The following is a 26,265-nucleotide window of genomic DNA, read 5'->3' as shown; positions in this document are numbered from 1 at the left end:
TGCTAGGAGACGCTTATTAAAAGCTAATAAGATCATTGCTGATCCTAGTCATCCATATGTCTACCTATTTTCCTTATTGCCCTCTAAAAAACCCACATAGGTGTATTAAATACTGTACCAGTAGGTTGTGGAATAGTTTCCTTCCTTCTGTGATGGTTAGTTTAAATTTATAATATTCTGTTTTAACATTTTATATTCATACCAGTTTGCAAGATAACAATGTCATTTCACTCAATGCATTTTTTAATGTTGTAGTGACAATAAATTGAATGGTCGAACCATCGATGGTTTGCATCTGCTCATGCACTTGCAAGACAACCATCGAGACCCCACCATCAAATAGTAACAACTTCGACAACGGGCGCAAAACATTAATGGTTTCCAACTTTCGACCATCGATGGATAACCCTAGATTGTATTACTGAGAACAGATCTGCATGTGACTAAGCTATAACATGATGAGAAAAGGGAAATGGAGTCAAGCAAGTAGCCACTGACTGAGTGCTAGATAGCAGGAGGAGCAGGGTGCTGCTGTACCAGCAGTACAGTAATGGGAGTCTCTCAGCATACTGGAGCTGGAAAACTGATGGTGAGCAATGGACTACTGGTGACGTAGTTCTTGAGGACCGAATAGAGTGAATACTTTCTAGGTCATGGGGTGATAAAAGGGGTCAACATTACGTAGTTTCATATTCCGCCATATACTATATGTATGGGCATACTAGATATAAGGATGGAACAGGTCAGATTTACATACTGTATACATTAAATATTTACATTCTCATAAAGATTGTATGATATGTGTTTTTGATTGCGATTATATACACATGAAACTATGGGGGTCATTCAGACCCACTCGCAAGCGGCAGTACGCTCGCAAGTGGGTCAATGTTCCCCACTGCGCATGCGCACGACGGAGCTCCCTCCGTCGTGCGCATGCGCGAGACCCGGACTGCGACAGCCAAGCTGTCGCTCCGGGTCTCGCACCAAAGGGGACGTGCTGTCGATGTTGCCGGGGGCGTGCCTGCCAGACGGAGGCGTTCCCATGGGAACGCCTACTGTCTGAAGCTGGCCCTACTGACATCACTAGTGATGTCAGTGGGAGTGATTTTGGCTCTGATAGAGCCAAAATCACTCCAGGGCTTGTGGCAGGGAGACCCTACCGCAGGGTCTCCGTCGCAAGTCCGATGGTCGCAATGGTCAAGACCATCGCGACCATCTTTTTGAACGCTCGTATATGCTGTGGGTGGTGACCCACAGCTATACGAGCGTCCAGGAGGACGCTCCATTTTAATGGAGGAGGGCCCTGATTCAGAGCGAGCGCTCTGGTCAGAGCGTCCGGCTCTGAATCAGGCCCTATGTCAGATTCTCAGAGCTGTAACTAGACTTTTTGGTGCCCTGTGCCAGAGAGAGCACTGGCGGGCCTCCACCCCATTTTTTAAATAGGGACATAAGATAGTGCACCTGAAAAAGAGCCATAGCCTCATGGAGAAGGGCCAGGGAAGAGATAGGGGAGGCCAGGAGATGCTGGGGATGAAATAAGAGAAAGCTACAAGCGAGAATGACAATAAACAGGAAAATTGACAGGCCCAAACAGCGCCCCCTGCCCTGCGGTGCCCTGTGCCATGGCACTGGTCGCACTACCCTAGTTATGGTCCTGTAGATTCTTGTAAACAAAAATTGCTCCTGTCACTGTATAATAATCACATCATAACCTTCACTATTACAGCAGTTACATCATAAATGCTGCAGACTTCCAATATTATCCCTAAAAAATACTTAATGCCCATTTTATGTATTGACGTTCTAAGTCATTTTCCACGGGCGGCAATGTATAAATGGTTAATACACTATTGTTATACAGGTGGCAAAACATTAGGTTACTAAGCTGCTCATATATAGCAATAGGAGCACGAATCAACTTCCATACAGGTGCTGAGTTAGAGAGTCCGTCTCAGACATGAAACATCTGTAACAGGACGGTGAGCAGGAGTGAAATGCAAATGGTAGCTTGCGGATCCCAAAGATTTTGTCACAAGGTCGGATAAAGTGAAGTCCATCTCCTGATAGGACTCCTTTGCAGCAATCACAGATCTTCAGACTGAATGGAAAAAATAAAGACATTTAAACTTGGCCCTCTCCTAATTTGGAGCTATTACTGCCGCACATCAAATACACCACAAAGCAGGGGCGGAACTAGCGGCGGTGCAGCCGGGGCATTGCACCGGGGCCCGCTGTGGTGCAGGGGCCCATAGCCACTCCTGCACCGCCGCTAGTCCCCCGGGCCCCACAAGTGTAGGGCAGACCGCAGTGAGAGCAGTCTGCCCTACACAGTTTACAAACACACAGCTGCCAGCAGCGGCTGTGTGTTTGTAATAGCAACCGATGAGAGTCAGACATACTCTCATTGGCTGCTGCATTGTCCACGGAGGGAGCCGGCTGGAACTCACTCATAAGCTCCGTTTTCCAGCTCCCTCTGCAGCGGGTGATGGGAGAGACATCACGTCATGATGTCTCTCTCATCCCATGGTGCAGAGCGAGAGCGGGCCGGGAGGAGCGTCCGGACAGCGGTGGTCGGTGGTGGCAGGAGCGGGGATTCAGGTAAGTTGTGTTTTTTTTTTTTGTTTGTTTGTGTAAGGGGGCACTTGCACAGCAGAAGGGGAGGGGGTGCTATATGGGGCCATTGGCACAGCATATGAGCTACTGGGGAAACTTTATAGGGTGGGGGGTGCTACTATGGCCAATGTATAGGGGGAGCGCTACTGGTGGCATTGCATGGGGGGGCTGCACACTACTGGGGTCACTGTATAGGGGGGACTTCTACTGGGGGCACTGCATATGGGCTACTACTGGGGGCACTGCATAGGGGGGATTACAACTGGGGGAACTGCATAGAGGGGCGACTACTGGGAGCACTGCATAGGGTGGGTTACAACTGGGGGGACTACTACTGGGGGCACTGCATAGGAGGGACCACTACTCGGGGCACTGCATAGGGGGGACTACTACTGGGGTCACTGCATAGGGGGGACTACTACTGGGGACACTGCATAGGGGGGACTACTACTGGGGTCACTGCATAGGGGGGAGCACTTCTGGAGGCACTGCATGGGGGGGCCCAAAGCATATTCTTGCACCTGGGCCCACCATTCTCTAGGTATGCCACTGCCACAAAGGTAATTTGAATGAAATTGAAGATGAAAGGAAATTGGTAGTTACCCTCAAGTGACTTACCAGCGTAGTATGTGTTTGACTTCTCTGGGAATTGTGAAATAGCGAAACATGTTGTTTTTGGCAAATGACATGGCTGCTAAATCAGCTAGGCGTTGTGGTCGTATGTGCGTATTTTCTGCCCAGAACAAGGGGTGCATCTGATTATTCCCCACACGCAGGTGTTTCAGCCTTAGTTTTAGTGCCCCACAAGGTAAGGCCGGCAGGCGGTTTCCTTCCACATTCAGAAACTCCAGAGCCCTAGAAATATACACATTATACAATTCACAACTTGGGAAAATAACTCAGGTACTGTATGTATTTTTTTATATAATCCCCCACAAATTTAATTTAGTCTGCTTCAAAATCTGAAGACTGGAATTAGGGTGATACAATCATACAGTAGAATACACCACAGAAGCATAAAATAATCCCAAAATCAAGATACTGTATATATAGGGCTGCAAATGTTTCATTTTAGTGTGTTCCATAAAAAAGGGGTTCGGAAAACATATAGGTTTCCATTACTTGTAGTCTCATGTATTAATGTAATTGGACGCTGCTTTATTTCTAAGGTAAACTATTAAGCAGAATAATTGGCAGACATTAGCAATCAATAGAGTGTGAATAAATAATTGATTTAGACCAGACAGTTAAGAAACATGCAATGTTTTCAAAATAATTAATATTTCAGAAGTAAACTGAACAGTGTCCAGAAAGGAAGTTTAAAGGCACATTAACACTGCTTCAATTTATATTTGTCTTGCAGTGCTGAGACATTTATTTATTAACAGTTTCTTATATAGCGCAACATATTCCGTTGTCCTTTTGGAAACAACATAAATACAACAAAACTGGGAAGTAACAGACAGACAGACATAAAGGTAAGAGGGTCCTGCTCGCAAACTTACAATCTATAGGGAAATAGGTGTTGATACACAAGGATAGGTGCTTTATATTGCAAATTCTTCCAACCAGATTGAGAGGCTATTGGTGAGCTGTGTTATCCAGTCTCACAGGAAAGTTGGCTTATGCTGGGTACACACTAGACGATATGTCGACCACTCCGGCCTGACCGGACGACATATCGGGCACATCGTCTAATGTATAGCCTCAATGTCACTGACGATGTGCTCTCCCGTCAAATCGTTAGTGGCAGTATGGCACCTGCCATCACCAACAAGTGTGTATGGACTTGCCTATGCCTATGGTAGCAGATAAAGTAAAACTAAGTGTACCTATGCCCTGGCAGATATGGCTTTTCTGCCTGCTTGTGACTAAATTTAGTACATTCATAATGTTTCACTAATTAGGCTGGTGGTCAGACTCTGACATGAATATAGAGAATGCCCACATACTGGTTGGGTAAGATGCCATACCTATGTACATGTGTGTTATTGGCTGAATTTTTCATTAGACCAGATTTCGATTGAACAGGATTGTTATCAACAACAATCAGCCTAACTTCGTATCAGCCTAACTTCGTCAAAATTTGCGTTCTTTGTGTGATGAAAGGAAAACAGCAGATGACAGAAATGAAACCAAAGGCTGGACACAAGGATAGCCGGGAAGACAAGCCATTGTGACTAACAGCCTTTACCTACACAATTAGTAAGGGAGAAGGAATAACATATCAGTAAAATTGGGCTACAAAAATGCATGGGTCCTTGACCAATATAGTGTTCCCTTGTGATAAAATATATCAATATAAAAGGTGGCATACTGTATTGCCTTTAAAATAACCATTGGCTATCAGTGAAGTATTATGCGTGTTTACTAACACTCATACTTCGTATCCTAGTGATCATTATAGGACCCTGCACCTGTCACAACCCATGCCAGGGGTGTAGCTCTCTGCTCTGGTGCTTTTAGCCCACTCTTGTCTGTATCTCAGCCGTTTGAGTATGCTAGAAACACTAGGGCAGAAAGCGACATCCCAGGCAGGAAAGAGGAACCGCACAGGTTGTGACAGGTGCAGGGTGCTAGAATGAACACTAGTATTCTCATATACAACTAAGCACAGGGTTGGATTGACCAACAGGTGTACAGGGGAAATCCCAGGTGGGCCCCACCCCCTACTCTAGGGGTCAGTAACTTGGTGGAGCAGGATCATGGGTGGTTTGTTTCTATGAAAATTACACCAAGATTAGCCTTCCTGCCAACCATAGTGGGTGATCCTGACATACCCCTGTACCCTCCTTATAAAGGGGCCCTGGTCTTTTGCATGTCCTCTCTAGTGGTTGACCAATTCCATTTGATGGCTAGTCGCACCCCTTAAGCTTGGGCCCCTACCACTGCATTCCCTGATGGGCCCTTCAATCCCATATCCAACACTGACTAAGCACATCAGTATACCTACTCCTCTTCTCACATACACTGAGCAGCGCACAGTGGAGCTGATTCAGACCCGCTTGCAAGCGGGTCGATGTTTTCCCCCTGCGCATGCGCCGCCTCCGGCGTTTGCATGTGCGAGGCCCGGCCAGCGAAGGGCACTCCGTCGCTACGGGTCTCGCACCAAAATGGGGCGGCTGTCGATTGTGATTGACAGCTCGCCCCGTTTTGGAGGCAGGCAGGGGGGGTAACTACACAAACGGAGGCGTTCCCGAAGGAATGCCTGCCGTTTGTGGGAGGCACCACTGACATCACCAGTGATGTCAGTGGTGAGCTTCCGGCTCTATTTATAGCCGGAAGCTCACTGGGGCTTGCGGGAACGAGACACTACCACAAGGGTATCGTCGCAAGCCCCGATGGTCGCGACAATAGCGACCATCACCTGGCCGCTCGCAAAAGCAGTGGGTGGCGAGCGGCCAGGAGGCCGAAACAAAAAAAAAAGCCCTGATTCAGAGTGAGCGCTCTGAAAGAGCGTCCAGCTCTGAATCAGGGCCAGTGGCTACACCTCTTGCAGACCTGCATCTCAGCAGCTGCTGTGGTACTAGAGATTCTGGCTGGCAAGGCCTGCTGGTACATGAAGTTCCACAACTGCGGGGAAGCCACAGTCTAGTCTGTGGCTCAGCAATAAACTTATGACAATTTCAGGAGAAGTGAGCTGGGGAAATATGAATAATTTCTCCTTCCACTGTTCTGATCAGAGCTAACTCATAAATAATTACACAGGCAGCTGTAACAGACTGATGTGACGTGGGCTTATTCCCTGCTACACTTTTACCTCTGTTAGTCTGTGCAGCAAGGCACACTCTGTTCCTTTTCCAACAGATGACACAATTATTTGCTGTGACACATTTTGCAACACAGCACATTATCTGCAGGGCTCAGCAAAACAGTATTAACTCATCTCTATTCATAGGAGATTATAGATATGGGAATGCCAGATAGCAGAGACGTGCAGAGCCTAGAACTGAAGAGTTCTGCATAATGCAATTGCTGAATGAACAGTAACAATTACCATGTCTCAAACGATGTATGATGCACACATAGGGGCTGATTCTGAGTTTGGAGCAAAGCAAAACAGCAAATAACTGTGCACCTAGAACAAACCATGTCGCAATCCAACAAGGGGTGCAAATACATTTATTTTTTAAAGATCTTCTTTACAGGATGATACTTAAAGGGGTTTTCTACTTTACGTATGATTTCAACTAAACCCCCTCCTGGAATGCCGGCGTTAGGATATGAGGTCCCGGCGGGTATCATATCCCGACACCGGCAGCCCAAAGGGAGAAGATCCCGACAGGGCAGGTAAGAAATGATGCAGAAGAGCATTTAGCTTTTTTTTTTTTTTTTAAAAGTGGTCCCATCAAATTTGGGGTACATGAAAATGGGTACTAGCATATTTTGAAGTCCCTAAACGCATTTTTTTTTAAATTCTGCAAAAATGCACCTGCCGTCGCTATATGAAACCCCGACTTCCTACAGGAGATAAAAATGGGGGTACCCATAGTGATCCCCTATGTCTATACATCTTTAGGGGTGTCCCTGTAATATTTACCGAAAATTCCCGTTGTGTTTTACCTGTAAAAAAACTGGTTAAAAATAATTAAAAAAAATGAAACAGGGCCCCCCCCTTCCCAAAAGCTAAACCTGCCCCAGGCTTGCCAGCCAGTCCTGGTTTCTAAAAATACGGGGAACAAAATGTGTAGGGTTCCACCGTATTTTAGAAACCAACACCAGGCTGCAGGGACCAGTCCTGGTTTTAAATATAGGGGGAAAAAAAGACGTGGGGATCCCCCTATATTTAAGACCAGCACCAGACCCAACCGACTGGGGTGTAATGCCACAGCCCGGAGACGCAATCACCGGGGCTCCAGGTCCAAAGCATTAGCACCCCAAGTCAGTCAGCGCAAGCTGGTAATTTCGGGGGAGTCGGGGACCCCCCAAAGAAGGGTCCCCCCCCCCTCCCGAGCACCACAGGCTTACGCTGAAGCTCTGGGCTCTTCCCCATACCCCTGGAGTGGTGGGTATGGGGGTAATGGGGGGCCAAATTATTTAAAACTATTGTATTTTACAGTGGAACTACAAGTGCCAGCATGCCTGCCATTTTGCACTTGTGGAACTACAAGTGCCAGCAGACATGCGGCACCTGTAACTTCACTGTAAAATAAATAGTTAAATAAAGACAAAACACACACACCGTGATTAGTATAACTTTATTACACACACCTACCCATTCACACATACTTACCTATACCAGATGTTTCTGTCCCCTTGTCCAGTAGAATATCCTTAATGACTGGCCCTGCAAACAAAAAAAACATACTCACCTATATCCTGGCGCTGGTCTCCGCAGTTATCCATGAACTTGGCAAAACAAAAAAACGAGTTCACAATCCACGTACCCAGGATCTGTATGTGTGTTGGCACACATACAGATCCCTCCCGAATGCCAGCTGATGGGACTGCACGGAGCTTGCACGTCCCATCAGCCAATCAGCGGCCGCGCTGACTGTAGAGTGGCCGCTGATTGGGTCCGGCTACTGACAGTTCCCACGTGGGAACTGTCAGTAGGAGCCAATTAGCGGCCGCTCTACAGTCAGTCCGGCCGAATATTGGCTGACGGGACGTGCAAGTTCCGGGCAGTCCAGTCAGCTGGCATTCGTGAGGGATCTGTATGTGTGGTAACACACATACAGATCCTGGGTACGTGGATCGTAAACTCGTTTTTTTGGCACAGGCGCCATTTTCCTGGAGACCCGCACATGCGCAGTAGATTCTGGCACTAAGCCAGAATCTACTGCACCGCGGCATCACCACAGGGAGGAGGGGGCCCACACTGAGTCCGCAGACAGGCCCCATCTTCTCTTAAAACGCACCTGACGCCCACTTTGAGCATCTTCAGAAGCTGCAATCATGCTTGACGCATACACCATCATTCTCACCATTGGAACATGGACCAGACCTATGCTAGGTGCAGATTCTTCAAGTATGGCCTCCAATGTGAGCGACCAAGCGTCTGTGTGTGTAACCACTTCAATGAAACGCCCGCAACACTCCCATAAGACAGATCATCTCCGTGTGTCGGAATAACCATCTCCCTGTCACCACCCAGGGTGAATACACTTTTGTGTGCATGTCTGGAATAACAACTGCGACTCTGTATGCACACAACTGGGGTGACTTAGGGCCTGATTCAGAGATGGACTCAGTTAGCATCGCTGGTTGTGTCTTTGGAGGCAGCAGTGATGCCAACATATGGTAATGCAGCGGGAGGGCACCTGTAGGAAAAAGATGCCTCCTGCCAGCATCTGCAATCCGAGTGCTATCTTTTTTAGGGGAACTGACCCCATAGAATTAATAGTAAGACATATACTTGACCATTACGGTTGCGCACAGTTAAATCAAATTAGATGTAACAACAAATATAGAAAGACAAATAAGGTTACACAGATTGTAACTGTATGAGGCTGGATCCAAAAGTCTGTGTCCTGATGTAGTAGTAGATGTTGCCCCGTAATGACTTTCTGTATGTCTGTACTAGAGGTCTTAGTAGAACACTGTGGAAAATTACAGCACAATTCTTCTTTTATTTTTGCAGATATTGAATAATAAATGGAACAACATCACTAACAGTTGGGAACAACATCACTAAGGGGTCTATTTACTAAGCTGTGTTAGGAGATAAAGTGAAAGGTGATAAGGTGCCAGCCAATCAGCTCCTACCTGCCATTTTTCAAACACAGTCTGTGACATGGCAGTTTGGAGCTGATTGGCTGGTACCTTATCACTGTTCACTTTATCTCCGAACAAAAGCTTAGTAAATAGAGCTCTTAAAGTTGGGAACAGCATCACTAAAAGTTGAAAAATGGAAAATAGGGAAAAATGGAGAAAACTAATATTCAAACTGTTGTTAAATATTCGCCTACTGAAATTCACACACGCGTTCAAGGAACGATGATGATGTCACGACTGCTGTACAGGACTGGTTTGAGGACCAATCACCAGACTTTTTCCTGAATGGACAATAGGTTGATGCATCGATGGGAGAAGTGTATTGAAGTAAATGAAGACTATGGGCGGTATTCAATTAGTTTTGCACCCACGATAAAGATTCGCATGCCGGGCTTTTCGCCTACATCGCATCTTTTGGCCGCGGAATCTTATCGTGCACGTCCCCACTATTCGCCCTATTCAATTCCAAAAGACGCGAAAACGGAGATACACAAAGCCAAAACAGGCGGAAAGTGGTGTCAGAATCGGGGAAATCAGCCTGAACCCCCCCCAAAAAATGTAGAAACATTGGGGATCAATGTAGCAGTGCTCGAATAGCCCTAATAAAACAGTTTGGGGTACTTAAGTTGGTACAATTGCCTCTAATTAGCGTCTTTGCACAAGTGGTGAAGAATGGCATAAAACAGTATTTTTTGGAGAAAATAAGTAGTCCTGGCAAATTTGGGGTACCTGAAAATGGGTGCAAGCATCTTTTAATGTCTCTAAAGTAAAGTTTTAAAGAAAGTGAAATTCCTCCCTAATAAAAGCACCTGCAAACCCCAAAACACTTGACCCCTTCTTAGAGCACCCCCAGAACCTTATTTCGCTAGTTTGCGAACTTGTCCCCCCACTTTGTGCTTTTTCACCCCCATATTCAAAGTACTTTTTCGGAGTGTACGTAAGTTTTTTCTGGAATTTTTTTGACACAGTTGTCCTTTGGGGGCTGTCCCAAGGGTTCTGAGAGGTTTCCCCACCTTTGCACCCCAAAACAAAAATTTTGCACTTCTTTTCTCCTGCTATTCAGAGGTGAATCTTTTTAGCCTATTACATTGCATTGACTTTCCGCGAAAAGCGGCTGGAATTGAATACAGCGATAATTTTCCGACAGGTGAAAAGTCGCAATCGGTGATACTTTTTCGCAGATCTCCGCTTTTCGCTTCTAATTGAATACGGCCCTATATCGAAAATAAATACCATTTGAACTTAAATTTCTCTGTTATTCATGGTCAGGACACCGACATTTGGATCCACCATTGTAGATCAAGTCTCCGTACATTGAATCATTTATTGCCACAGTGTAAAGTACACTGGATAAAATCAAGGACAGTCTGACAGATCAAAAAAAAAAGATTTCAATCCCAAACCAACGATCATGATCGTTATCTGGTTTTTATCGATCATGTACATACACTGAATAATACACAATAGTTACCTGAGATTGGATATATCATTGGGAATAGATGTAATGTTATTGTAGGACACATCTAGAACCTGCAGATATTGCAGCTGAAACAACCTACAAAAGAAGCCAAAAATAAAAGATGAATATATAAATTTGCATTTTAGAAATTAATAAACCAATTTTTGAAAAAAATGAATTTGGTGCTATCAATGTTTGACAGTATATACTCCAATACAATGATGTGGGAGGTTTCATACAATATTACTTTGTCATATTATAAAAAAAAAAGTTTTTTTTTTTTTGAGTTAACTATACAGTCTTATCTCATTAGACGATATTTCAACATACATCATAATAAGTTATGTTGTACATGATTCTTTACATGTTTAAAAAAAGCAACATGGACAAAAGTACCCGTAACTAAAGATAGCAGCGACTAAATTCATTGCAGAATGCAGGCTAGGAGCAGTACTCTAGCTAGTAATTCCTGTTTTCCACCAAAAACCCGGGTCCGACCTGGGCTCAGACACAGTTTACACAACACCATCGATCTGGGTTCTTCTCAGGTCAGCCCCGTTCACACTGAAACTGGGTCTGCCCTACTAAACTTGTGAGGTCATACAAAGTGGGAGGTGACTGCTCCACAGCCACCAATCAGCTCATTTTAGGCATGACCCAGGTCGGATAACCCGGGTTGCGCCGTTTACACTGGACCATTACCCAGGTCCATCCTGGGTCCAACCCTGGTAGCTACCTGGGCTGGATTGAAGGGTCACTTGACCCGGGTTATTTTTCAGGGACCCTTTTACACTGAGCTGCGACCAGGGTAGACCCAGCAATAACCCAGGTTTTTGTTCTGGTGTAAAAGTGGAATAATATACTTGTTATTGTGCCCATAGGCAAAAAACTAATTTCATGCTGTGGGGCAATATATTAAAATAACCATCCAGGTTTGGAGATGGCGTATTTAACGCTATGCTTCAAAATAACCGGTCCTCTTTTCACGGCTAAATGATTGTAAATCTAATAATTATGTGGTCGCCATACCCAGCAGGAAGAGAGGACAAAGAACAAAATGATATGATGAAGGTTCTGAGTTTCTTCAGGTTGTGGACACCATTTGGGATCTCCTTGATTGGGTTGTTTCTCAGTTTAAGTGACTCCAAATGTTCAAGCTTGTACACCTGAAACATGCAACCAACATTCAGTCCTAGCAGGAAGGTTGGAAGACATGAGTGACTCAACAACTGCCCTGGAGCAAAGACAACACACAACCCATCTAGCTCTGTCTCATCCTAAATTGGCCCTCACAAATCATATCCAATGATAACAAAATAGTCTTATTGGTCGAGAAAAAATACTAAATAACATTTTATTTTAAATTGTTAATAACAATGAGCTATCAGTTTAAACTACAAAAGACAAAACGTTAAGAATTATTTGACTACTATATAATTTATCTCTTGTCATAGCAATCCATGTATAGGGCCATAGAAATGAATGAACCATTATGTCATGCATGCTAGTTACATGTACTGATCTGTATATGCCCTGCTGCAACATTTTATAATGTACATTGTGGCTTCCTTCTGTAGTTTTCACCAAATCCAAAGCCGTATAAGGCCTCCGGAATAATTTGGGCTGGCTCTCGGAGCTTTGTTCTGCTAGCCTCATCTGGCTTGAAGGGTGCCTAGACTGGCACCATACAGCCAGAATCTATGCAGCAGTGCCGCCTGGAGTGTCCTTAGGACCAGTGGCGGCTCCAGAAGTGGGGCTGCAGCGCAGTCCAAAATTCAAATAGGGGAGCAACACCAACTACCCTTTCAAATGTTGCCAAACATTACTGGCTGGGACTCACTGGCAGTTGATGTGGCACCCCTATTTGAATTTTGGACTGCGCTGCAGCCCCACCTCTGGAGCCGCCACTGCTTAGGACGCTTCAGATGGTCACACTGCTGCCCTTACTGCTCCCGGTAAACACCAGCAATTGTGACCCCGCCCCCATGTGATGTCACACGGAGGGGGCGTGGCCTGCTCCAGGCCAGCAAACAATGTTCTATATATCAAAATGGCCCTCGTCAGAAAAAGGTTCCCCACCCCTACTTCATATCATCTAGGTACGGTTATTTATCTGGTGCCCTTATATATGAAACCAATTGCACTTTGGATTCATTTTATTCAATGCACTAAGCAGAAGGGGAAACACTGGCTGACTGATATAAAGGCATTTGTGAAAAACACAAAAGGAACCCAGACATTTAAAGCAACGTATTTAGTACTGGAGCTCACTGGTCATCACTACTCCTGTCTAGCAGAACTGCAGAAAGGCCACATTTTATACCAATAGTTACGTCTGCTCCTTACCTCTGAGGGAAATTGCCAGAATTCATTAAAAGACAAATTCAGGTAAAATAAAGTGTTATGTAGCGGGGTGAGGTCTGGAAGTTTGGATACAAAATAGGCCTAAAAAAGAAAAATGTTTCACAGTTGTTTATAATACAGTAGGTAACCATGTAACTAAATAGTATAGATGGCAATAAAAATATTTCCAAAGTTGTCAAAGGGCAAAGGTATCATTCATAACATATATTCATATCAATCATATATTTAACATATGTTTACCTTAAAAGGTCAGTTTTGTTAATGAAATACCTTATTAGTTGGCCTGAAAGATTAATTCTCCAATAAAGTGTATCAAATGGATGGCTGATTTCCAATACAAAAGTTTATTCCAGTTCAAATGTGTAATACGTGTACATCTCATGCATAAACGGAGGCAAAATATACATACATTTGTATTAGAGCCTCAGAGCCAGATTACATTATGGATATATCTGTGTAAATGATTTATAGGGAGTGTTAGATGCTGGTAATGGAAGGGGTAGGAGTGGGATAGTGAAGAATAGGTAAGAATGGGTAGTAGGAGCTAGGGCAGGCCTGGCCAACCTGTGGCTCTGCAGCTGTTGTGAAACTACAAGTCCCAGTATACCCTCCCACCGATCAGCTGGTAAAGCATGTGGGGACGTATAGTTTCACAACAGCTGGTGAGCCACCGGTTGGCCAGGCCTAAGCTAGGGAGTCACTGGTGGGCAAGGGCATTCTAAATATTTTGGGATTATAATTAGAGATCTGAAAGGTATTTCTGATACACTGGAACCAGATACCCAATATCTGGAAAAATGTACGGGTTTTATTATATAGGTAAGTGGTAATTATTTCCATGGCCACCACATGCCATATTTATTGTGTAGTAGGGGTAAGTGTGTACAGCTCTCAGTATTCCCAATGGCTTGAAAGTAAGCATTTAGCTGCATTCAGGATCTGGACAGCCATATTTGTCATTTGTGACTCTCTTTATTGGTAGCTCCAAGAGAAAAGAGGATAGGGCATTTTGTCCCACAAAGCTGACATATTGGAACGGGTCCACAAGCAGTAGAAGAAGGAGGCGACGTGTAGATATTAGGAGAGGCTGAGTTGGAGAGTTTTTGTAGGATGGTGGGCACCATGTGCCATCTGTGGAAGATCATTTACTAGTCAAGACAGAAGCTTTATCTGCCTATTCTTTGCTTATTATCAATTATTTATGCAAACTCAAGTTTAAGCTGTTGTATACAGACGCATTATTCTCTGTACATCGCAGTGTTTCAGATCCACAGTGTACAAAGTAAACAATAAGGCAACAGCAGCAACACAAATGAGTGAAAAAAAAATAAAATCCAGGACTTCTTACCTTTAGACTCAGAGAACGTCCTCCATGTACAAAGCACTCCAACATGGCAAGATCACAGTGTGTTGCTATTATTTTGCTCTGATCCTGGTACAATGTTCCAGAGTCTTGCAAACTTTGTGATTTAAAGAACTGTTGTATGGAGCCATCTTCTTCAAATAGACAGACAAGAATGTTAAACATTGATGAACATGGTATTTAACTGAATGAATTAGCTACTTTTACCTGTATATAACCTATGATGCAAAAATAGAACATTGCATTAGAACTGAATTAAAACATTATATTGTCTAAATACTGTAATTGAAGACTTAGGCATATATTTATTATGGGCAGCACAGACAGTGTAATGGTTAGCATTACTGCCTCACAACACTGAGGTTGTGGGTTCAATTTCCACCACGGCCCTAACTGTGTGGAGTTTGTATATTCTCCCTGTGCTTGCGTGGGTTTCCTCCGGGAACTCCGGTTTCCTCCAACACTCCAAAAATATACAGGTAGGTTAATTGGCTCCCACCAAAATTAACCCTCGTGTGTGTCTGTGTGTGAGCGTGTGATAGGGAATATAGATTGTAAGCTCCACTGGGGCAGGGACTTATGTGAATGGCCAAATATTCTCTGTAAAGCGCTGCGGAATATATGTGCGCTATATAAATAACTGGTAATAATAACTGGTAATAAGACTTGTCTTATCTATACTTCTAAACACAGCATTTACAATACAATAATAAAATTAAGCTGTCTAGTGACTCCGACATCTGAAAGTTCTGCACAACGAAGACCAACATTTTGCTAAGTGAAGGATAGATATACGATATTAAAAATCATTTTAACAGCATTTGAAAATATGCAAATAAATATATTCAGAAGCTGCATTTTCAGCATTATTGTATTGGAGAAGTACATATAGTTACATAGTAAATAAGCGGGAAGCTAGTATTTGCTAATTATTATGTGTGTGGTGAGATGATGCAGTTGATTTTCTAGTTTATAAAACACAATCTAATTATTCATTAATTATTCATTTTTATAGAAGAAACAAATTATTATTTCAATAACGTTTAAGTCTGCCCAATATTTGCCATATTTATTCTGCGTTTCTGGTCTAAATTAATAATCCAAAGACTAAAACCATATTACGATAACAAAAACAAAAAGTTACTAACCTATAGTTTGAATACATTCCACCCCTCCCTCTTTTATACGTGCTAGCTGCTGTTCTGTTAAGAAAAAAACAATATAACAATTAGTAGCACATTTAATAGACCGCAAAAGAATATAATTTTATAGTGGTAACAGTTACCTATTCTGTTCGTAAGCAAAGACATGTCTGCAGTGGAAAAGTTCTTAAAGGATATATCCATACACTTTGAGTAATAGACCATTGTGATTCCCCTCTTGGGATACCATCCTTTCCCCAATGTAGATGTCTTAGGTACCAACATATACTGGGGTCCTCTCCTGGAAATCTGCTGGAGAGCCAATGTAATGCACTGACAAACATGACACCTTCAGTTATCCAATCAGGAGCTGTCTGTCATTTATGTTAGTGGTCTGATCCCTCTCCACATTTGGCTCTCTAGCAGATTTCCTCAGTAGAAACGAGTAATGGGGTCAGCTATGATGGAAAAATAATGTATGCTCTAGTACAGTTGGGGATAGCTATATCTGCAAAATGGCTGCAGAGGAACCCCATCAATGATATGGCGTGACGTAAGAAAGGGTCATGCAATAAAAAAGGTGGAAAACACATGTAGCTATGTTAAAACTAACCTGACACACACTTTGGCCCGTATTCAATTAGCCGCGAAAAGTCGGAATCCGCAAAAAAGTATCGCCGATTGCAACTTTTTGCCATGCGGAAACTTATCTCCATATTCAATTGCAAACTCTTTTCCCGTACGCGAAACGCAATGCAATGTAATTGGTGAAAAAGATTCGCCTCTGAATAGGTGGAGAAAAAAAGTGCAAATTCTCTATTTTGGGGTGCAAAGGTGGGGAAACCACTCAGCACCCTTGGGACAGCCCCCCCCCCAAAGGATAACTGCGTCATAAAAAACCTATATAAAATTGAGGAACACCCCAAAAAAGCACTTTGAAAATGGGGGTGAAAAAGTGCAAAGTGGGTGTACAAACTTAAAAACTAGTGAAATAGACTTTTGGGGGGTCTGCAAGTATGGGTGAGGTGTTTTTTTGATTGCAGGTGCTTGTTTCAGGTGCGTTTTTATTTTTATTTTTAAACTATACTTTAGCGACTTTAAACCATGCTTGCACCCATTTTCAAGTACCCCAAATTTGACAGGACTACTTATTTTCACAAAAAAAACTGCTTAATGCTATTCTTCACCACTTGTGCAAAGACGCTAATTAGAAGAAATTGACACACCTTAAGTACCCCAAATAGCTTTATTAGGACTATTCGGGGGCATGTACATTGATCCCCAATGTTAGTGCATCTTTTAGGGGGTGTCAGGCTGATTTCCCCAAATCTAACTGCACTTTTTCGCCTGGTTTGTATTCGCCGGGTTGCGTTTTCTCGTCTTTTGGAATTGAATAGGGCGAATCGTGGGTAAGCACGCAAAAAGTTTCCTCGGCTAAAATATGCGATATAGGCAAAAATCCGCAGACGAAAAAGTATCGCGGGTGCGAAACTAATTGAATATGGGCCTTTATATAAGTAAGAAACATTTCTAAAACCATAATAACAATCTATACATTTCACAAACAATTAGTGACAATAAGTATTTTTAATGTTTTCTAGAGACAGTTTGGTTCTACTCGGTTATGTTCGGATCTGAAAAATGGCTTGTTATTGGTAATCCTGGATCACACATGCTTTGGATAGCCAATAGGATAAATCCAAACTTTCTCTAATTTGGCGAAAAGAACCGAGTAGAACTGAAGCGCTCATCGTGTTACACTTACAGCAGCATTTGAAACAGTTTTAGGTGAAAAATGTACTTTATCATAACATCAACATTTATTCAGGAGTTCTACTTTAAGCAGCAGGCATCTTCCGGCTCTACAGAGGCAAAGTAAAGAAACCAACTGGTAATTATAATTCATCCTCTTTCTCCATCTTCATACGTTTCTCTCAGTGCAGGATGAATACATACAGTATTTACCCTACAATCACCACATACAAGAGAAGAAGGAAAGAGTGGGAGCAGATAATGCAAAGAAAAAAACAGAAACACAGTACTGATGGCAGAAGTTACATTTATACCCCTTTTACACCAAAGCAAAAACCTGGGTTTTTGCAGGGTCTACCCGGGTTGCAGCTCAGTGTAAAAGGATACCTGAAAAATAACCTGGGTCAAGTGACCCAGCAATCCAACCCAGGTAGCTACCAGGGTTGGACCCAGGATGGACCCAGGTAATGGTGCAGTGTAAACGGTGCAACCCAGGTTATCTGATCTGGATCATGCCTAAAATGAGCGGATTGGTGGTTGTGGAGCATTCACCTCCCACTTTTTATGATCTCACAGGTTTAGCAGGGCAGACCAAAGTTCAGTGTGAACAGGGCTGACCTGGGAATAACCCAGATCAAAGGTACAGTGTAAATGGGTCTGACCTGGGTCTGACCAGGGTTGGAACCATGTCCAAACACCCAGGTCGGACCTGGGTTTTTGGTGGAAAAGAGGTATTAGTCAGGGTTACTGTCATAGCTAAACAAGCTCAATTAAGTAGCCAAAAGTAATAATCAAATGCAGCTGTACTTCTAAGTCACACATGTAATATTTGTGGTGTCAGACAATTGCAATATAAGGAAAATGTCTCACTTATATGCATGGTATGGATGATGTCACCATTCACCCACTGATACAGACGTTCACGCTAATAGACTGTGGTCACACTGTAACCCTGCCTGGCTGTAAGGCAGTCACTAAACACACAGCTCTGGGAGAGCAGTCACAGCTGCTGCAATATCTCTGGGGCTGGGTGGGGCACTTTTTAGGAATACACAGGGTGATATTGCGTCTCATTCAACAAGTAAAGCATTTATATGTGCAAAATGTATTTAGAGTAAATGTCCTTTGATTAATTTTAATATACAAAACAAATATGGTAAGCAAAATATTTCAGAACTTTCAATAGGAATCTTCTATTTACTAATCCATATTTCACAAATAGAGTGTCCTCTCCCTCTTTATGACACCCCCAAAATAACATCTGGCTACCTGCTGGTATATTCACTGTACAATATAATGTACTTAAATGTATTAAGTACATCATATGTCACCCTCTTCCCAATATAAGCCAACTTTGGCCTTGGTTTTAAGATAGCGGCATAAAGTTACAGCACCATCAATAAATAATAGCCCCACAATATATAGATGAATAATATGCATAGGGACCTATAAAGGCATAAATCTAGCTGAAAACAGATTATAGCAAATTCTATTTAAACTATGGTTTAGCAATCCTCTAAGACCATAGTGCATCTTTCCAACACTACAACCAAACTGCTAGGAATTTGAATTAACAGATTATTCTATGGGTAACACAGAGTAGTACATTTATCAAGTTGCAATCTTGTAAAATAAACAATTTTTGCCTTTTAATTTTGCTGGCTATCACACTGCCAGGATTATTAATGTCAAACTGCTGGAAAATCGCAGCAAAACTTTAATTTTCAGCCCCCCAAAAATCGCTACAGTATGCCCATTTATTGCATGTAAATAATCCAAACATCTTTATATATCAACCTTCAGTTTCAGTAGCATGTTATCATGTGTCACAAAAACTCACAAAGCCTCCCTCTCCCTTACTAATGGGCTGTGCTACTCATACGTTCTGTCTTCTGGGGGCGGCCAGCATAACTTTCAGTCCTCTGCACCTAGAGATGTCCGACACAATGCCAAGTAGCATTGGGCCCTTCCAGGGAGTCAATCCAAACGCTTGCGAAGGGTGCAAGTTGCCGTTACAACGGCGTTAAAATGCCGGCAATGGCACGGCATGTTGCACTCCTCGGCATCTTGCACTTTTATGCAAATTCAGGTTGCTGTCAAGTGTGCCCGTTGTCGCAATGACTCGCACCTGCGGGTACATCACGTGTAATTGGATTGACCACTAGGTATCCCTGATCTGCGGGCACAAGGTAACAAAAAGAAAGGTAAAAACAAATCCCCTTCATATTGCTGTTAAAAAACAGCACAGCTCAATTCATTTCTATAAATCATAGAGCCCCTTGTTACTTTAATAACTAATAATGCCCCCTTTATTTAAGCAAATAACTGTATTTTCCTTATTTTAATAATTAATTGTGCCTCTGTACTTTGTGTTATACTTTTGCCTCCATCTATTGTTCCCTATTATTTTCCATAGTGTCAAGACCACAGGGAGGGGTGTGCGAGCGGTGCTGTCACCCAGGATGCAGGGTCCTGAAAACGGCACTGTTGCTGCCCCATGACCCCAGCATCTGGCTAGCAGGGTGCCTGAAACAGCACCGGGGCCAGTAGCGCTGCTTTAGTGCAGTATTCACTGCAGCCCCAAAGCGTCCGGGCATCTTTCCACTTTTACTGCCCCAAGCCACGCCCCCTCACGGGCTGCTGCATATTGTAGTGGTATCGCTACTCATCTACGCTTTTCTTGATTTCTTGATCAAATGTAAAATGAGTTAATGTACGGTATGCCCGCCTACTTAATAGAGAAACAGCCAATTAGGAGTTGTCTCTCATTTCTGATTGTTTGAGCTCACCCTTGAGGACAAGGACCATTGCTCAGTAGCCAGCCCACTAGAGAAGGGAGGTTTTTTTTTTACTTTACTAATGACAGTTCTTGCTAAACCGACTGCGGATTGGGTTAATCTGCATGCAATTTAAAGGCTTCAAAACAGCAGCACATTGAGGCGATTCATGTTCAGACGAATCACTGGATGATCAATCAGAGTTAAAAATAGCTGCCAATGTACAGTAATTTGCAGCTGTTTCAAACCCCACCAAAAATACAATGCTTAATAAATTTACCCCAGGGACAGTTACTCATGTGGCTAACTTTGTAGCTGCAACTTGTCATTATTATCATTGGGACATATTACCAGAAGGTGGTTTTGTGGGAGAAGAGGCATTAGTGTCGGTAAACAACAAGTTTACAAATAGAACCTTCAGTGTTATGTTGTAATTAGTGTCACAGGAAAATCTTTAGCAACTTGTAGTTGCAACAAAAGCCACTTATGTAAAAAATAAACCTCTTATTGCACAGACTTGGCAGTCTTTTTATCATACTGGCCGAAAGAAAGGTTTTCTACTGCCGCTTATGGCAGCAATAGACAATCGTGTATGCAAGTATCTTACAGATCATAACTGTGCTTCAGCCATGTCTCTGAGATTAGTTTGCTAATTTGAGTGATTGAACGTTCCTGCTACCTCACTATTCGGTTCCTTCCTTATCCGAGGGCCTGATTCATTACAGATCACAACTGCGATTGCAATAGAGATTACGCACGCAGTCTCACTGTGATAGTATGCTAATCCACTGAAATCGCTATGACATAGCAGTACAACATAAAGACGCCCACCTTACCGTACACACATACGTAATAGCTAGCAAGCCTGCAAAACCATCGGTAACATCGAGTACCATCGCAGCCTCACGCACACTTGCACATGCTCTGACCTTACTCAGGAATTGCTAACCTCATCACACGCTATGAGTACTCAAGCTGTATATGTAGTGGATAATTTATGCACGCCCATGCAACGGCGTTCAAATGCACTGGCACGTCTGTGCTCCACCGACCACCCCCCACCCCATTACCACCCACAAACGGCACTTCCTGTCAATCACTCTGCGATGGGTTTGCGTAGTCACTGCGATTGCAGTACCGATCCGCAGTGGCTGGTTCGCGCACTGCGATGCATACACATGCGCAGTACTTGTATGCGCAGTACAACTTCTATGTATTTTTCAAAAGACACACTAGTATCATTGTAATTTATATATATATAAATTCACCCATTAGCATTATTTTCAGGGCAGTTGGAAGATCATGTGGGGACGTGACCATTCAGAACACTGTGGCTCTTTTTACATGCTGCGCTTACTTTCTGAAGGAGGCGTTGTGACGTACCCCTCCCCCTCTCGGCGCTCATAGCTGATTGTATTTTCCAATTTATCAACAGGTAACACGGCACCTGATACTACAGTGGTGATGTGATTTAGAAATTATCATCTATCATCGTAATCAGCGCCACAGGGATTCTATACATATATTTTTTATTGCTAAGAATACGTTCCTAGCAGCAATATGTCATATTTGTAGTGAGTGCAAAAGCAAATGTCACTGGTGGTGTAGAAATAAATGGCATAACAGATTACCTAGAACAAGTTGATGCTGTGGGACTCGTTTTGATATCTCGGGGATGCTGCGAGATGATAACACCACACTATGGACCTTGTTTTGTATTTTCTGCTGTAGCCTAGCAATGTTGTCTTCCATGCTGGTATAGTTCAGTCTAGAGACCATGTGCTTATCTGTCACATCGGTCACATTTCCTGCGTGATGAGCTGACCTCGCACTGATGTCCTGGAAAGTAAACTCTGGAGCGGAATTCCGGTAGTGGTGGCTCTCGCTAACACTCGGCAGAACATTTACTATTCGTTGTCTGTGGCGCCTCTTTGATGGAAAGTCTGCGTGTCCTCTGTGCATTAACTCTCCATCTTGTGTTTGCTCAGAGAGAGCATATTTGTGCTGCCCCTGGATACGGCTCAGTATGCTCAGGTTGTTCCAGTCTGCAGGGTAATCATCACTGTTTAATCTACTAGCAGCCGGTGTAGGGGCTTGCTGATCAAGTGTCCAATCTGTCAAGCAAATAGCAAGTTATTGTTTATATATTATATATTGCATACATTTAAAATTAATTTGTCATAAGTGCTTTCTGCATGGGTCACCATTAAGAGTCTTTGTTTGTTTTTGTTTTGCTTTAGTATTTTATTGTCTTTGCACCTACAATGGACCAGAGATTGCTGCAGGTAGTAGATCCTGGAACCCCTGCATCCATTACCATAGCCGAATATCACAGTCACAGAGTGGTTTGTTGTGCACTTCCAGTCTACATACAGAGTTTATCTTTCTCAGCATCACTCTTCCATCCATCTACACAGTGCTGGTCCTCCTCTACCAGGCCTGCAGTAATGTGGAGGAGAGATGTTACACTCACTATACAGCCCAACAAATACATGGTGACTCACTGAGGGGAGAAGCTAAAGGAGGATTGATGCTGGTGGGGCAAAGGGTAGACAGGGTGACATTAGGTGTAGGAAAGAGGGGAGGGTACAATTAAGAACAAGTATCTCATTGTGTGTAAATAGGACTCTGGTGACAGGAAAGATATTATGGGATACTGGATACCAGGAGAGAGATGGGATATGTAAACGGGGCAAGGGAGCAGATAATTGGGGGGGGAGAGGAAGGTAATATCCACGACCCCACAAAAATTCAAACCATCAGAGATACATGGATGTAAGAAGATTGGCAGGCTAGGAGGAAACAGAGCAGAAGAGATGAGCCAGCCAGCAGGCCTGACACCGTACAAAGGGAACAGACAGCAGTGGAGGAGATAACGTTTGGAGAAGTTACAAGGTGAGGCTGTAATAACAGTGGGCGCAGTAATACATAGCAGAGACCACCATATGTTTTTATTGAATTTACTATGCACTTTTTCATAGATTGCACTTTTACCTTTATCATTTATTGTACTGAGACTGCATATTATTATTAACACATATAAATAGAAAACAGGTTTGTGCAAATTGCAAACTTTAAACACATAATTGCAGTTAGAAAATGGGAATGAGCCCATTACAAACTATTATATATTATTCTTTCATTGACTTTTCAGGTGTTAGATGCCCTGTGTACACTGATTTCCATTGCCAGAAACAGATTGAATTGGTAAAAGAACAATGCATGAAAACTTAAAGCTGTACTATCAACTAAGACAACATTTTACGATTATACCCATTCATCCTACCGGTAAAAAAGGCAGATCATTTAAGCTAACCGTCTGTTAATAGTAGCATAGTGTCACACTCTGGCCCTTAAAAACCACTTTCTTACCTCTTCGGTGCCTGTCCAGACTAGCACAGAGGTCTGCTCACGCTGCACGTCGCTCCCAGCTGGTACTGAGGCTTGTCTGTGCTGCTCCTGCCCTGTCCACTCAGTGTCCTATAGCTGAGCATTAAGATGTATCTCCACAGCCCCTTGCTCACAGCGTGTCTTCCAGGGGCGGATTGGGCCACCGGGACAGCGGGAAAGTCCCCGCTGGGCCGGTCCCATCTCCCCTCTGATGGGCCGCTTTACACTGACCGCTGGCCGGCCGCTCTGAAGGCCGCTACCGCGATCGGAGCTCAGCTCAGATCGGGCAGCAGTCATGAATGAGCTTCTGCACATGCGCAGAAGCTCATTCAGCAGTAATATGTGAAATGGCCGCGGGAGGGCTGCTGTAGCAGCTCCTCCCATGGGCCAATGCGGAGCACGTGAGTGTCACCTCACGGCTCCGCCTCCGAGTCCATCAGCCACCACACCCGCCAGAGCAGGAGCCGGGGATCTGGCTAAGCCTATAACCGAGCCGGGAATGGGGCAGAGCAGTGACCGCAGCGAGTGGCCGCGACTGGCACCGGCAGTGGCACTGTAAGTCATATACTGCCTGTAATATATAGGCTTAAATAAAGACTGCACTCCTAGCTTCTTGTAAATGCATATATTGGCATCAACGTTTCAGAGCCCCTGTGGCTATGTTTACTTGATTGCCTAGAAAAAAGAGCCACAAGGGGCTCTGAAATGTTGGTGGTGTATGCCAATACATGTATGATTATTTTCAATAATCTTGGGGTGCCGCAGTCTTTATTTAAGCCTGACCATCTTACTACTGAGGCCATCCAACAACCCAAGGAGTTGTCTTTACCAGAGTGCCAGTCCAGACATATATATATATATATATATACATATATATACACAGGGGCGTATCTATAATGGGTGCAGGGTGTGCGGGGAACATGGGCCCCTGGGTCCAGAGGGGCCCCGCACCGCACACCCTGCACCCATAATAATACTTACCTCTCCGGAGTCCCACATCGGTGCGGGTGTCCGGTGCTGTAAACGACTGAAAAATGGCCGCGGTGGCCATTTTCCCGTCATTTGCGCATGCGCAGTACAGGGAAAATAGCCGCGGCGGCCATTTTCCCGGTGACCTGAGCATATACTATAGACTCTGGGCACACTGTAGTGCCCAGAGTCTATAACTCCGACGGTGGCCGCGCACAGCTCAGTGCGCTGCCGGCCGCCGGACAGAGAGGAGGGGGCCAGTGTCGGAGACTGCACAGGGGCTCCCTCCTTTCTAGAAACGCCCCTGTGTGTGTGTATGTATATATATATATATATATATATATATATACACATATACATATACACACACACAGTGGGAATGGGCGGTACTCGAGTCTTGTACAGAATAAAACACCACACTGTTACAGCATTTCGGTTTTAATAAAGTGAGGTTTAATAAAATGAGGTCTTAGCTAAAGGATGATGTCCTCTACATATTAAACAAAGCTAGTCATGGAGAGAATATTGGGAATATGAGCGAGCTGGTTCTGTCTGGTAATGCCTAGAACATAGTTTATTCCACAGACGGAACTGCAGCAAAAGACACAAGGAAGGCCGCAACTGCGTCAACTCAGAATCAGGCCCTATGGCGAGGGACCGACCCCGCCCCCTCATTAGACCACGCCCCTATTAGGACTGCTCCCATAAATTTTCCGGGCTGGTTTTCCATCCCAATCCGCCCCTGGTGTCTTCCCAGCATGATGGCACACAAGCTGCACGCCAGACTTCCCTCCTAAACCACAGTATGGGCGCAGCCATATTGCACTCTGACTCTGACGCTCTTCCTCCACTCAGAGCGCTGCTCCCAGACCAGCTGATCGCAGCATCCAATGCTTGGGGATCCTCCCCTATAAATTCCATTTCCTTACTGGCCTCTGTTGCCAGTACAATGTCGCTTCTGCTGAAGTTACAGCTCTGTGCTGAGCTCCCAGGTACTCTTTATCTGAATGATCCCAGCACGTTATATTCCAGTTCCAAGTCTGGTTATCGAGTCTCCTATCCAATCTAACATTCCAGTCTAGTTTTATCACAGAGACTTAACATTAACCTATATCGGTTCCAGCCGATACCTCTAACCATCGGTCCCAAACTGATCCAGTACTGCAATTCATCATCATCAGTCCCAACCCGATCTAGTACTACAATACATCAACATCGGTCTCAACCGATCAAGTTCTTCAATTCATCAACATTGCTCTCAAACCAATCAAGTTCTTCAATTCATCAACATCGGTCTCAAACCGTGCGACTGGCACCGGCAGTGGCACTGTAAGTCATATACTGCCTGTAATATATAGGCTTAAATAAAGACTGCACTCCTAGCTTCTTGTAAATGCATATATTGGCATCAACGTTTCAGAGCCCCTGTGGCTATGTTTACTTGATTGCCTAGAAAAAAGAGCCACAAGGGGCTCTGAAATGTTGGTGGTGTATGCCAATACATGTATGATTATTTTCAATAATCTTGGGGTGCCGCAGTCTTTATTTAAGCCTGACCATCTTACTACTGAGGCCATCCAACAACCCAAGGAGTTGTCTTTACCAGAGTGCCAGTCCAGACATATATATATATATATATATATATATATACACAGGGGCGTATCTATAATGGGTGCAGGGTGTGCGGGGAACATGGGCCCCTGGGTCCAGAGGGGC

The 26,265-nt window shown here is 43.9% G+C and overlaps 1 protein-coding gene across 2 annotated transcripts in view; it reads right to left on the bottom strand.

Moving 5' to 3' along the window:
* Nucleotides 1-265: 265 nt before the first annotated feature.
* LRRC63 (leucine rich repeat containing 63) overlaps nucleotides 266-26,265 on the bottom strand; it is a 63,600-nt gene continuing 37,600 nt past the window's right edge. The window contains exons 4-11 of one of the 2 annotated variants that reach the window (XM_088477720.1): nucleotides 21,822-22,304; nucleotides 15,668-15,721; nucleotides 14,505-14,653; nucleotides 13,139-13,237; nucleotides 11,822-11,958; nucleotides 10,805-10,888; nucleotides 3,235-3,471; nucleotides 266-2,101 (exon numbers count right to left, since the gene is read on the bottom strand). In XM_088477720.1, coding sequence (XP_088333846.1) covers nucleotides 1,918-2,101; nucleotides 3,235-3,471; nucleotides 10,805-10,888; nucleotides 11,822-11,958; nucleotides 13,139-13,237; nucleotides 14,505-14,653; nucleotides 15,668-15,721; nucleotides 21,822-22,304 — 1,427 coding nt within the window. In that variant the 3' untranslated portion in view covers nucleotides 266-1,917. The remainder of the gene's footprint in view (nucleotides 2,102-3,234; nucleotides 3,472-10,804; nucleotides 10,889-11,821; nucleotides 11,959-13,138; nucleotides 13,238-14,504; nucleotides 14,654-15,667; nucleotides 15,722-21,821; nucleotides 22,305-26,265) is intronic. The other variant, XM_088477789.1, reaches the window with a different exon arrangement.

This window comes from Taudactylus pleione, unplaced genomic scaffold, assembly GCF_031769625.1.
Source record: "Taudactylus pleione unplaced genomic scaffold, aTauple2 ptg000005l, whole genome shotgun sequence".
NCBI lineage: Eukaryota > Metazoa > Chordata > Amphibia > Anura > Myobatrachidae > Taudactylus > Taudactylus pleione.
Note: the sequence above shows the minus strand (reverse complement) of the source record. Positions and strands in the feature narration are given on the sequence as shown.